The 14,561-nt window shown below is 33.8% G+C and overlaps 1 protein-coding gene across 1 annotated transcript in view; it reads right to left on the reverse strand.

The window, feature by feature from the left end:
• tspan15 (tetraspanin 15) overlaps window positions 1-14,561 on the reverse strand; it is a 35,719-nt gene that overhangs the window by 6,895 nt on the left and 14,263 nt on the right. Inside the window, exons 2-6 of the mRNA XM_083538527.1 lie at window positions 14,206-14,280; window positions 13,075-13,170; window positions 7,458-7,571; window positions 4,293-4,343; window positions 3,905-4,021 (exon numbers count right to left, since the gene is read on the reverse strand). Coding sequence (XP_083394653.1) covers window positions 3,905-4,021; window positions 4,293-4,343; window positions 7,458-7,571; window positions 13,075-13,170; window positions 14,206-14,280 — 453 coding nt within the window. The remainder of the gene's footprint in view (window positions 1-3,904; window positions 4,022-4,292; window positions 4,344-7,457; window positions 7,572-13,074; window positions 13,171-14,205; window positions 14,281-14,561) is intronic.

Below are 14,561 nucleotides of genomic sequence, written 5' to 3' on the forward strand. Positions count from 1 at the left end.
TAATGATAAAGACAAGAAACCAAACATCAAATTTTACATTTGGCTCATCTTTGAGAGTGCTCAAAGTAGAATGTGATTTACTACCCATTAATGTTCATCCAGCAATTTTTTTTTTTAATTTTATAATAAAATGAGTTGAACATGACTAGCATCCTCAATAACAAAGTGCCAGTCTGCAATATCACACAGCTTCTCACATTCTAGCCTACGGAGATGAACAGCAGCAGACAACACCTAAACCTACAGCCATCTAGTAAGAACAAACTGTTCTGGTGTTTTAGAAAAAGAGATCAGCTACAGCAGCTAATAATAAAATGATAATATTTGTACCAAAAGGAGAATACAACAGTTTTACTTTGGTGTGTAATGGTACACAAAATTCATGGTTTTTAAATATCTGTTCGGTCCAATTTCAGTACGGTTAGGGGGAAGAAATGCAAAACATAAAATTGTCGTTTTTTTTCTCAACACAGGTCAATATTATTAAAATTTGTGAACAACAGTTTACATTTTTTTTTAATAATTTTACATAAAATGCTTGTTCGGTTAAATAATATATACAATTCTTTATTAAAAATTTAATAGAATAAATCTAATTAATGCAATATTCTATTTATTGTAATGATTAAATTGAGTAATTAATTAAATTGGCATAAATTACATTTATTTAAAAAATTAAATAAATGGAAACATTTGATTATATAGTTTACATTCGTTAGACCCCATTTGGGTAATACAGATGTATATGTAAGTGTTTGTTTTTTTTACATTTAATATTTACGTTTCTAAAGATATGATCTACTTAACTGTTCTGTTTATTATAACATACTTTAGCAAATGTCATGTACTAAAAAACTGTCACAAATATGTGTACCAATATGTGTAGCTACTTTGCATTTACAGATCTGAGCATCAGGTTTGTATTCATGTCTCAAAGTGTTTTTTGTCAAGCATTTACGATAAAATGTTCAGTGTCGGTGTGTGATAACGTAATCACTAAGAGTTTTAGCTGTTGCTTGGCTTATTTACTAAGTGCTTAATACATACAAAGTCCAAAGTGTAAAATAGCAGCATAAAAACAGAACGACTTTTGCTTCACATGGTGAAGATAATCACTTGTTATGAGAAGTTACTGAGCTGGCTATGTCTAAAACCTCGTGCCAGCATTACATGCTAAAAAAAAAAGAGGAAATAGAGATGTGAAAATAAAGAAGTGTGCAACCAAAAATAAAAAAGTGCATGAAATGCTAAAAATGATTTCTCCCAAACAGGCTGATGTGTTATTTCTTTGAATGTTATTGACACAATGAGACAAAGAAGATACAACAGTATTAAGGCATAATCACTGAACAGACAGCCAAATCATTATTTTCCACAAATAAGCTATCAAGCATAATTACACTACAACACCAGTTATTTAAATGCAGAAAAGTAAGGATGTGCCTTTCTACAATGCTGCCTTAGAAAAATGTCAATATTAATCAGTTTATTAAAACAATACAGTTGATAGTAAAGCAAAGAAAAACGTTCCTTTTATGTTTGCCTGTTCAGTTGGTTTAATGAACTGAAAAGTGAGTGAAATATTAGAGCTTACTGCCTGTCAGTTTTATTCTGCACTGCTGCTGCTATGAACAATGAATTTGCATGAAAGCACAACAGCCTTTCAAAATGTCTTTTCTTCAACGCATTCAGCTTTGCCTAATCAGCCTCTGTGGCACAACCATGAATAGAGTGAAAAGTTTGCATGCTATTACACATTCTGTGATACTCAATTATGATATATTGTACTGGAGCATTGACACCATGGATCTAAAAATATTTTCTTTTTTAATATTCAGAGGTAATTTATTTATTCATTTATTTTAGAAATAATCCACCATGAGGTGGTCAGACACAAAGGCTTTACCAACCAAAAATGGATTATTTTCCAATTATTATATTCCGATTATGGGATTGCGGTTGGGTTTTTTGGCATTCAGCTTATGCCTTGTGCCAAATCTTACTCACGTTGAATTAATATATTTTCATGTAACTAATGTTAGTGCTTACTTAATGTTAGCCCTACATTATACACTTAGACTGCCACAGGAGTCCCTGTTCACAAGCTGTTACTATAGAAATGTGTGTAAAATAGAAATGACATAGAACAAGGTACATTTTTTTCAATTTTGATTACAGCAGCACTACTATCTGAGCTGCAATCACAAATTTAATTAACACTGATCAATTAACGTCAAGAAGTGTGGTATAATCTGCAATAATAAAATAGACTTAATAGACTAGAATATCATTTCAAGGATTTATCAAGCAAGTAAAATGCTGAAAGTCTGATGTTTGGAATTTTAAACAAATTTTAAATAAAGTGCATTTATGTTTGTGAGGAACTCAGAAAACTATTTTGATAAACCTTTGAACCCATTAGCTAATTTGATCCAAAGTAAATACGTTTAAACAACTACAATATGTTCCGCCGCTTTTAGTTTAAACTTCATTCCAAATAAAGACATTTATTTTGATGTTATACATTTTACCGAGTTTTAGAAACCTACACTGAAATAATAAATAAGAGGAACACATTATACATCATTATAAAATGTTTTCATTACTCTGATAGGTTTGGGGGAACTGGGTGTAACAGCTATTTGGAAAACATGGGAGAGATTCATATCAGTGTTTATAAGAGTCTATACTGAACTTGCATTCCTCTGGTCAAAACTGTAATCACTAAGTTACCATAAAATAGCTCTTTAGCCACTGATTGCATAAACTTTTTGCACAGCTGTTTGACAAAAAAATAAATAAAAAATACAGAAGTTTGTTCGATATCTAATCTTTCAGAATCTGTACTTGGCCTGATTTCCCTTGTCCTGAGTTCCGTTAAAAAAATTCATCTTTCTGCTCAGGAAAAATTGAGAGAAGGACAATTCTGCATTTCTGAATTTCTTTGTTTGCCTTTTTTATGATCAGTGAAGTCCAGAAGACTTTAATTTTTTCCATCTGTCAGAAGTCAGGTGAATTCAATTTATTCATGAGACAGATATGATCGAGTGGTTAGAATTAGTAGTTTTCTGTCATTGCCAATTGGACTGTAATGTCTTCAAATAAGTAGAACATATCTATGGTCCATTTGCAATTCTGACTTGTTATGTTGAGCATGAGTACAGTAAAACCCCGTTGGATGAGCATAATTCGTTCTTGGAAATTGCTCGTAGGTCCATTTGCTCGTACGTTCAAACTGATTTTCCCCATAAGAATGAATGTAAAAGCGATTGAATCCGTTCCGAGATCTCATTCGATCGCTTATTTCTGCACTTAAAAAGTATTTATAGCCTATTTTAACAAACAAATACACCGCAAATTACCGTACCGTAAACATAATTTAACAATTACTCGTGTGGTAGTGATTGATTGCGAGTGTGAAACGCTCATACTTTTTTGACTATTTCCTTTTTGGTTTCAATGGTAATTCTATTTACTTTCGTTTTCCCAGACATTTTTTAAGATTTTTAGTGAAATAAAAATATAACACTAAGTTTTTGCTGCACTAAACAACAAGAGCGACCGAGCGATACATCAACTAAGTGACTGATGCTACCCTCGGCCGAAAGCGGGGAAACGGCAGCGTGGGTTTGCTCGTGCCGTTGAAATCTGCTCACAAAATAGGGTAAAAAGGTCTCTCATATCTCCTTTTACTCGTACTATTAGTTGCTTGTACAATAGGGTTTTACTGTTATAACAAAAACAAAAAAACACCACCAATAGAAACAAGTGGTAATAATATACCACCAATAATAACAACAAGTTGGAATATGAAGTATTTCAATGACAAGTTCTGCATTCAAATAAGAGAATTAAGCAAATAATGTATTCTTTTTATTACGTTTTTGTATATTGTAAATCTTACCTGCGGAACTAATATACCAAGTAGGATTCCAGCCATGGTCTTGTAGTTATCCATTAACCAGAGAAAGACAGCGTCAGTGCATCCTCGCACATTGATGGTGTTTGTGAGCTCTAATCTCTGATAATTCACAAACAGGAAGGAAACATTTACCATTTAAAACAGCCATTTACACATCCACTAGTATGCAATAAACTCAATAACACAAGTGACAAAAGCACTAGAGCCTACTAAACTGGCATACATATAAACCTTTGAAATTTATGTTAAATTGTATCTGTAAATACAAATCGATTGAAAAAAAAAAACTGCATTGTGGTTTTCATTTGACTGTAAGAGATATGGGTAATTGTGAGTCAGTATTATCAGACATGAGAGTCATCAGACTTACATCTTTTTCAAGGGCTTTGTATCCACACAATGTATTTGTAACTTCATTTGGCTGAAAAACAAATGAAAAGTACATTAGCAGAGACATGACAAAAAATTTTACTTGCTGCTGATACTGTACTGTGCTAATGCTGATGAAAACCCTTTTTTTAAACATCTGTTTTACAATTTATACACAGATAGAACAGTTATTAGGTCACTATTTACACCTTTATATCCTCCCTTATACCAGTATATTCTTAAAACCTCTCTTATGATAACACTGGCACATTCTTTTAATGTCATTAAATGATAAATTAATGATTTTCAGTCAATTAATTTCACATTATTGAGCTTTTAAGAATTTCAATTAATGCATTAGCATAAACTCTTTCACCGCAACCACATTCAGGAGATACCCGCTAATCCTACAGAGTTCTACAAAGGTAAAGCGAAAAGAAATAATGTGTGCAAATTAACAACTAAGAAGAAAACCTGCTTCATTTCTTCAAATTATGTACAGAAGTTTGACTTGCAAATGAAGCACTAAGCCTCTGTGTCTGTCCAAAAAAGATTTCGAGTTAACTGTTAAGAGGAAACTCTCAGATGCAGGTGAGGAATTCTTCTTACACTTTTCCCACAGTGCTCTTTAAAAAGAGACCTCAAAAACGTTTCACTAGACAACATTTGTGTTAGACTTCTGTTTGGATGTTGACATGTACACCTTAAGAATGGAAAACATGGATTTGGTTTGAAAATGCTGCAGAAATCGATTTGTTGAAATTTGAGCAACTGAAAAAATCCAGTACTGTGCAAAAGTTTTAGGCACGTGTGAAAAATGCTGTAAAGCAAGAATGCTTTCAAAAATAGAATTGGTAAACTATTAATAGTAAAAAGTGTTAAAGAAGTGTTATAAGCATGATTCATAACAACATATCTGGACCTTGAATAAATAGGGTAATCTAGAGTCGGAATGGAAGTTGTCTAGATGGAAACACCTTGTTAATGAGAGAAGTCAGAGAAAATGGTCAGACTAGTTCCCTAACTCAAATAACCAATCTTTGCAACTACATTGAGCAGAATGCATAACAAAGCCAGTCTAACTGTTATAACTCTGCTTTCTCTTATCAACAAGCATGTCAACAAACGTGTTCTACAACATTCTGTCATCTCCATTCTGAGACTGTTATGCATTAAAAAAAATAATCTCAGATCAAATGTTCTCTGAAATATTCAAACCAGGTCATCTGGTACCAGCATCCTTACTACTGCCAAGACCTTACTAATTCCCAAAGATTAAATGTTAATGTCAAATGTTATTTAATGTAACTGCATGAATGCACAGTTAGTCATATTAAAGTTACTGCTAAGAGTATATATTTGTGAACACCTGACAAATCACACCTATATTTGGTTCTTCAAAAACTCTTACCACAAAGTTGGAAGCACACAATTGTCTAGACTGTAGCAATTTCTCTTCATTACAATTTCCCCTCACTAAATCAAAGATAACAAACCTATTCCAGAACAATGTTCCTGTAAACAATAGGGGCACAATGCAGACCAGATTTGCCAGGATTGAAGTACCCTTTTGTACACCAATGTGACAAACCCAAAACACTGACTGCACCACAGACATCAGTGATTTCAATAATGCACTGGTGACTGATTGAACACAAATGTGCACAGCTGCACTCCAAAATTAAGCGGAAAGCCTTCCCACAAAAACAAAAGCAGTTCTTTCGGCCACACAGTGCATTTAGCAAAACAGTATTTAAACACATTGGGTAAACATAAATTGACATTATATACACAATGTATACAGATACAAACTGTATACACAACTACTTTAGGTAGTAATATAGCATTTAAAATACAATATATGGACAAAGGTTTCTGGACACCTGGCCAAACGATTTGTATATGCTTTTTTTTACATCCCATTCCATATTTAATCCCTGGTTGCTGCTATAATACCCCCCACTTTTCTGTTAAGATGTTCCACTTGAATGGTAAATGGTACTTTATAGTAACAGTTTGCAGAACAACCACATAGAAACACTGTCTCAAAACTTTTGTCCATATATTTTTCTAAAATCAACATATCCTGAAATATTATTATAGTTATTGTTTGTATAATGTATAGTATTCCTATATGTATATATATTACAAATTTCTGTTCTGTAAGGGTTATTTGTCCAAAAGATTCAAGAAATCGCTTGGATACATTAAGATAATTAACAAAAAATTTATAATAATCCACATTCATTATTCACATAAGATTAAATTTTGTTGGAAAAAAAAAAAAAAAAAAAAAAAAAAAAGAACCCTAATAGGCAATGGAAAATTATGGAAACAATGTTTTCCATCAGGATGCAGTTATAGAACCATTAAACAAGTATAACACTAACTTAAATTTACTTCGGATCAATTGAAAGGAAAGATGGTTATCATGAAGGAAAACTGCTAAAGGCTAACAGCAATAAAATAAAAAGTTTGTCGCTAAAGCAGCACCAAATAAGGAATGTTTTGTGAGCAACAATCCAGAACTTGGAAATGCTAAAGCTCTTAGCTCTCTAAAAAAAAAAAAACCCTCAAGACTACTTCCTGTGTTGAATGGTTCTATGTGCTTCCATACTGTGTATTAATGGGAGGAGTTTCTTAAACCCTGTTATTTTAGTTTTTTTTTAAATATTGTAAATAAATGAGAAGACTGTTTAATTATTTCTGTTTTACCAAGTTAGCAGTTTTGGAGAAATTGAGAATTTGCATTTGAAGAAACACTGAGAACTAAACAAGAAGCCAGACCAATAGATAACACAAAAAACCCACAAACATATACCGAGATATTATGTATATACTACTTCACGATTACACACGCATACTTCCCCTATTTTAAAAACAACCAACTTTCATTGCAAAATCCAACTACTCTCATATAATCATATTAACATGTACTTCTAATATTCTGGCTATTGATTTTAACTAAAACGGACAAAACTAGTTCCTATTTCATAATCTTAGTGAAGACATAAAACAAAAAAGTAACAGAATTTGATGATTACATATGCTGTGAAAATGGTTGCAATTCTTCATCACTAACAAAATCTGTACAGAAGTCAACAACAACATTTAAATCTTTAAAAGCTAGTAAAAAACAAACAAACAAAAAAAACCCAAGACAAACCATAGTAGTACAGCATGTATAAGGCACTCCACAGGCCAGAGGTCCTGGGGCTGAGCATTTATGGTACATGTTCACCGACCAGTCTGTATACTCCGTCCCACCACAGCATTTGAACTAGAGGTGAAGCAAAAACATAAATGAAATATTTCTGATTAAAACCTGAGACAGCATGTTATAAATTAATTAATTAAATACACCATGAATCTAAATATTCTAATAGTACAAAGACAATGGACTGTTAATTTGATTATCCAGACCTATTTGAATCCCTACAATGATACCGTTCTGTGCTCCAGTGTTAGATGCTAAGGGATTATTACACTGACAGAACACATCAGACAACTCAACACTTCACTGTAATGAGCAGCCGGTAAGATTGTCTGGTTGAAATGAACCTGGGTCAACATGGCATGATATATGAAAGGTGAAATGAATTATCTCTGCTGCTTTGTATTCATTAGTGAGCCAAAGTTTTCAGGGGGAAATAAATGAATAGATATTAGTTCTCTCTCATTCCATAGAGCATTTGATTCAGATGCCAGGCCCAATAATATCTAAAAAAAAATTATATATCTAGAGGCAATTATTTGAGCAATCAGTAGATCTTGTCTAACTAAATACAAAGTCTCTGCTTTGGCACATAATAATAAATGTAAAAAAATTAACAGCAGCAGCATTATCAATATTAAAACTGATATTAATAATACAAAAATACAACTACTACAAAACCTACTAATACTAGAACCATCACCACAACCATCATCATCATCCATCTGAGGTAAAGGTCATTCAATAAAACACATCAGAACATACAACCTTGGAAAACAGACCATTGCATCAGTCATTATTTTCTTAGAATGCCAATCCCCAAAGACTTTCTTTTTTCTACAATTAACAAAAAAGAAAAAATAATAAATTGAAAAACAACATATTTTAATCGGTTTAAACTTCCATGTCTGCAAAGTTGGTTATAACATATATAAACCATTCATTGGCCGCTCCCCCAACCTCTATTTGAAAAGTATTCCGCCCAAAAACAACAGCTTCTAATATTAAAAACAATCCGCAAGGCAAAAAGTCCTCTGTCCTTATAAATGTACAGTGCTCCAGAAAGTATTCACAGCAATATTTTTCACATTTTGTTATGTTACAGCCTTATTGCAAAATGAATTTAATCCATTATTTTCCTTAAAATTCTACAATCAATACCCTGTAATAACAACATGAAAAAAGTTTGTTTGAAATCTTTGCAAATTTATAAAAAAATAAAAAAAACAAAAATCAATCAAATTCACAAGTATTCACAGCCATTGCAATGACACTCAAAGTTCAGGTGCATCCTGTTTTCACTGATCACCCTTGAGGAGATGTTTCTACAACTTGATTGGAGTCCACCTGTGGTAAATTCAGTTGATTGGACATGATCTAGAAAGGCACACACCTGTCTAAATAAGGTCCCACAGTTAACAGTGCATGTCAATGCACAACCCAAGCAATTGTCTGTAGACCTCGGAAGAGAGGATTGTATCAAGGCACAAACCTGGGGAAGGAAGAAACATTTCTTCAGCATTGCAGGTCCCAATGAGCACAGTCTCTTTAATCATCCGTAAATGAAAAATGTTTGGAACCACCAGGACTCTTCCTGGAGCAGGTTGTCCAGGCAAACTGAATGACTGGGGGAGAAGGGCCTTCAGGCCTGTATGGTAGAGTGGCCAGACGGAAGCCACTCATCAGTAAAAGGCACTGGAGTTTGTCAAAAGGCACCTCTCAGACCATGAGAAAGAAAAGCGTCTGGTATAATAAGAAAAGATTGCACTCTTTGGCCTGAATGCCAAATGTCATGTCTGGAGAAAACCAGGCACCACTTTTCACCTGGTCAATACCATTCCTACAGTGAAGCATGGTGGTGGCAGCATCATACTGTGGGGATGTTTTTTAGTGGTAGGAACTGGGAGACTAGTCAGTATCGTGGGAAAGATGAATGCAGCAACGTACAGAGAGATCATTGATTGAAAACCTGCTCTGAACCTCAAACTGGTCCAACGGTTTATCTTGCAACAGGACAACGACCCTGAACACAGCCAAAAAAAAACAAAGGAGTGGCTACAGGACAATTCTTTGAATGTCATTAATTGAACCAGCCAGAGCCCTCCATCCAACTTGATATAGCTGGAGAGGTTATGCAAAGAAGAATCGTTGAAACTGCCCACGTGTGCTAAGCTTGTAGCGTCGTACTCAAAAAGACTTGAGGCTGTAATTGGAGCCAAAGGTGCTTCAACAAAGTATTGAACAAAGGCTGTGAATACTTATGTATGTATGAATTGTTTTCGTTTTTTATTTTTCTTAAATTTGCAAAGATTTCCAACACATTCCTTCACGTTGTCATTATGGGAGATTGTTTGTAGAATTTTAAGGAAAATAATGAGTGTAATCCATTTTGGAATCAGGCTGTAACATAACAAAATGTGATAAGTCAAGTGGTGTAAATATTTTCTGGATGCACTGTAAATGACCACATTGAAGACTTTACAGAAAAAACACCTACAGAATACATAATTAAAGTGAATGACAAAATAAGATATTTGCCTTGCAGCTGGAACTACTGACAGAGCAGAAAAAATGTATCCTATTACCAATCAGATTTCATATTTGAACAATATCTACTAAACAAATATTATATCACAAAATGTACGTTTACCGGCAAAAACCTGGTACTTCATACTAGCTAGTATAAAAAGCTAAATTCTAAGATACTCATTATCTGCAAAGTGTAAGCATTTAACAAGGATAAGTTAATACACAAGTAACAATCTATGAGTAAATCAGTGCTATTACTGATGAAACTTGCAATACCATTAGAAGAGAACAATGCCATAATTTATCACTATAACATTGTTATTGTCATGGGGCCCAGCCCTACTTAACATAATATAAATGATGGATGTGACAAAGCTATAATGTTTTGTAATGAAGTAACTTATCAGCATTTTCATAAGACACATATTGAGAGCTTGTCTGACTGATTCCCAACGCTTTGACAGATTACAAATTGCCATTAACTGCTGTCTTCAGCTAGATGCTTGTAAATTGATATCAAGAGGGGAAGACTAAGTGAAGCACAGAGAGGACTGCTGTTTACTTTCTTGGTTGGCATTTCAAAATAGTGAACAACTCCATACCGCAGCCTAAACCTTGCTGTAAAGAATTTATAAACCACCCTGATTTACTGCCAAAGAGACATTACACTGCTGTTTGTGTGTGCAGTGTGTGTTTGAATACAGATCAGACAGGTGGAAATGTCAAAATGCTTAATTTGAAGCCCTTTAAAAAGGACAAATGTGCATAATGTGACTGCTGACAGGCATCAGACATGAGAGGCAATGATTATATAAACCACTAGCAACAACATTTTTTTTTTTTCTCGTAAATTCTGAAATAATACATCACTCTTTATTCAAACAAGGGTTACTATCTTAGAATAAATTGTGAACGACTAAAAGATCACAGCAAATACGGTGCATACAGATTTGCACACCACAGCCAGTAAGCAGACAAAGTGCAAGAGCTCAGGCTGTTGGCATTCAAATAACTATTTCAGGATTTTATGAATGCACAATGCTGCTATCAGGAACCTACTTCAAGCAAGGATAAACATACTGTGTGGACATTTCTGCTGTGTACATTAAGGTTTGCTCACACACATTAGACTGAAATAGGTCTTACAAGCAGCCTTTACTAGCTAGCGGGATGTAGACTTGCGTGTGGTATTAGGACTGATGCAATCAATCAGAGATGTACTCAAAATAAAATAAAAATAGTCAAAAAATATAGAGTGCAATAAATGTCACTTCAGTACTTCTTTATTTACACAGGATGTGGAAGCATGTTATTAAAAACCTTTAGTCTACAGGATAGAAACGCTGAAGAAATCAACTCTTAATCTGGTAGCCTCTATCAGGAAGTCCATATTCACAAAAAAAAAATCTGATTTTTTCCTTGTGCCCAAGTCTACTTTAAAGTCATGCTAAGAACAATGTTTACTAAGGACTTGGTTAAGAAAAATCATAGGTTTGATCTAGATGCTACAGATGATGCGTCTAATGAATTAATATCAGCAGTGACTGGCACAATTCAAACACTGCCATATTAACTTTTTTAAAAAGTTGTCTAATGTATTCAAAAAGGAAAGTCCAACTAATTGTTAGCTTATATTCGTATACTGAACAATACCAAATCATTAAATGACATTTAAATTAATTTCCTTTCAAATAGACAAGGCTTGCCAAACTTAATGGCATTTCAGGGGGTTCGAGATACAGTGGAGGAAATGGAAATTAGTCTGTCTATCTTTCCATCTTTAAATGGATCCCACCATTTCCTCTCTAATTTGGTCTTGGGTAATTTCCAAAAACCTATCCCTTGACAGACACCTACCAGGGAGCATCCTCCAAAATATGAAACCAATATACAGCATCTTTTCAAATTGCTGTCAGGCTAAATCAAAGGGCAATGATCTACCTTCCCCCTTCCATATACATGAGTTTTGAGACTTCAGTGAATTGCCAGTTTTACTGTGATTGACAAGATTAAAACATTTCTTGCTTTATTGAACTTTATAGATGCCTGTCACATGGCAATAATTCAAACTTGTGATCATCCAGACTACATGGTACATTACCAAATACCCTAATAATTTTCTTTGGTCACTCAGGAACTCCAATATAAATCAATCAGTTTAAACATGTACTTATTAAATCTATCAAGAAACTTGTCCTTCAGCTGTCAAGAAAGCTTTTATGATTAGCAGACATGTACCCCAGTGTAAACATGAACATCTACTACAGGGGATTTTAATCTTATTTGAAAAGAGCAGGTGTGGCTGCAGGCCTTCATTACAATGAAGCAGAACCTGATTTCCCTCATTTAATAGGTTGATCTTAGTCTCTAATAAACTATCAAGTGTGTCTCCAATTGGCTGTAATAGAAGCCTTCATTCACACCTGCCCATTGGGAATAAGAAAGTAGACACTTCATTAAAAAACAACAGACACAATCAAAGAATGTGCAGTCCAGTTTTATTAAAACCCAAATTATAGAGAATTGAATTAACAAGCAGAATATAACTGTCCAAATCGTGACCGCTAGAGGCATTGCTTCACATACGGTAAGGTGGCTGTATCCCTTGACACTATACCTATTGCACCAATCACCGAAACCGATTACAGAAACCATTAAGATCAAACATTAACTTGACTGTGATGTTTATTGCCTGCATCAGCTGTTTTCTTATTTGGTCTTTATTATACTAAATTACATCTGCTATTGCAGCGTTCGTGCATTTTAGCAGCTGTTGTGCATTTAAGATACAGTACAAGTCTACACAGGGTGTAATTTTTCTCTCAATTTTTCTTTCTTTAATCTCTCAATGAAGTTTTAGAACATGTTAAAGACAGGTGAGCTAAGAGGTGGTGTTAATTCAGCCATTATATGATTTGCAATCTATGAATATCTCTTTAGAACTTGCAGTGATAATGTCTTAAAAGTAATCATATGGAATTAACACATGAATTGAACTTTAGATTTCTTGAAATAAAAATGTTAACTCTCGAACACTTACCTTTCTTTGAACAAAATCCATGATGTTTTTGAAGTCTAGATCATCGTAGTAATTCACCATGCCTTTACGAACATTTTTATTAAGAAGATCCACTGTCTGATAAAGAAAACATTGTCATTTCCAGTCCAAACTCTTATTACAAGCAAGGATTACTTTTTTCATTTATCTTTTTAACAATAGCTACGGTAAAAACCATTATAAGGCCATTAAAGTCTGAAATCAGCCCAACATTAAAAACTATTAAATTTAGAGAGTATTCATCCTATGTTTGTTTTCCTGGTGGTCTAGTAGAAAATAATCTTGTGCTCTCATTAGGGGCTGTGCAAGCCACTCAATTCTGCTCCAAGCCTGGATAAAATAGGAGCAAAAAACCTGTTCCAAATCAAAATTGTGGCTCCTGAAGAACCAGCTGAATGACAAACATTTAACATCAGTCACTTTGCTACAATGAAGCTTAATTTTACAATGAGGTTTTGCTCCATTATGCTTAGAGGAACTTTTACTAGAACATATCTGAACTATGTAATGAATATTCACACTTGCTGGCTGATCCAGTGGCAGTTTTTGCAATAAATGCAAAATAAATAAATTAATTAATTAATTGTTCTAAAAAGGTAACAGTAAAAAGTGTAAAAATTGTTTGCATATCCAATATATTTTCAGTAAGTTGTTAACATATTAGATGTTTACAGAATATTAATCACAGGATATATATTTTAATGTACATACTATATGGTAGTGCATCCATAATTATGGTATTTGCAAACTATTGAATTTACACTATCAAAAAAGTACATTCTAATTTATTACTGGCAGTCTTAAAAGGGGTTCACTGTTTGATGTAGGAATGGTAACGGTATAAAGGTATATAATGCGTTTTACATGTGGCCAAGTAACAGAGTTGTGTAGGTCCAGCAGCAATGCATTACATAAAAAGAGAGATAACTATACATACATCCCAATCGTTGAAATACTTGTCTGATACATTTGTAACCCTAAAAAGTGTTGCCGGCAGATTTTAGCTTGAACAGGAGTATAAAAAGCAGTCTTGAAATCATACTTGTCATACACACTACTTTCATTGAGCGCATTTCAAACCAACTGTACCCAAAGTGAGAAACTGAGACCTACTCTGTTCCTGAACAGCAGCGCCACAATTCCGCCCAAGAGCTCCAAAATAAGACAGAGTGCCAGCGTGTAGAGGAACTGCAATAAGACACAAAAAGACAAAAAAAACAAAACAATAATTTACATTTAAGAACAAGGGGTGCTTCAAAAGTAATGATAAATTGTGCAATTGTTTTGTTTGGTCGAGAAAAGCAAAAGAAATAAAAATTGACAGCATTGTGAAGGGTCACAGCCTTCAATTATCTTTCTTAGGCCTGAAACACATCACTCCCTTAATGGGGTTTCTTGCTCTAAATGTTCGAAAAAAGAAAAAGAAAAAATCTAAGCCAGTATATCTGAGAGAGTAAGTTCAGTGCAGG

This window comes from Silurus aristotelis (genome assembly GCF_946808225.1).
Source record: "Silurus aristotelis genome assembly, chromosome: 4".
Classification (NCBI taxonomy): domain Eukaryota; kingdom Metazoa; phylum Chordata; class Actinopteri; order Siluriformes; family Siluridae; genus Silurus; species Silurus aristotelis.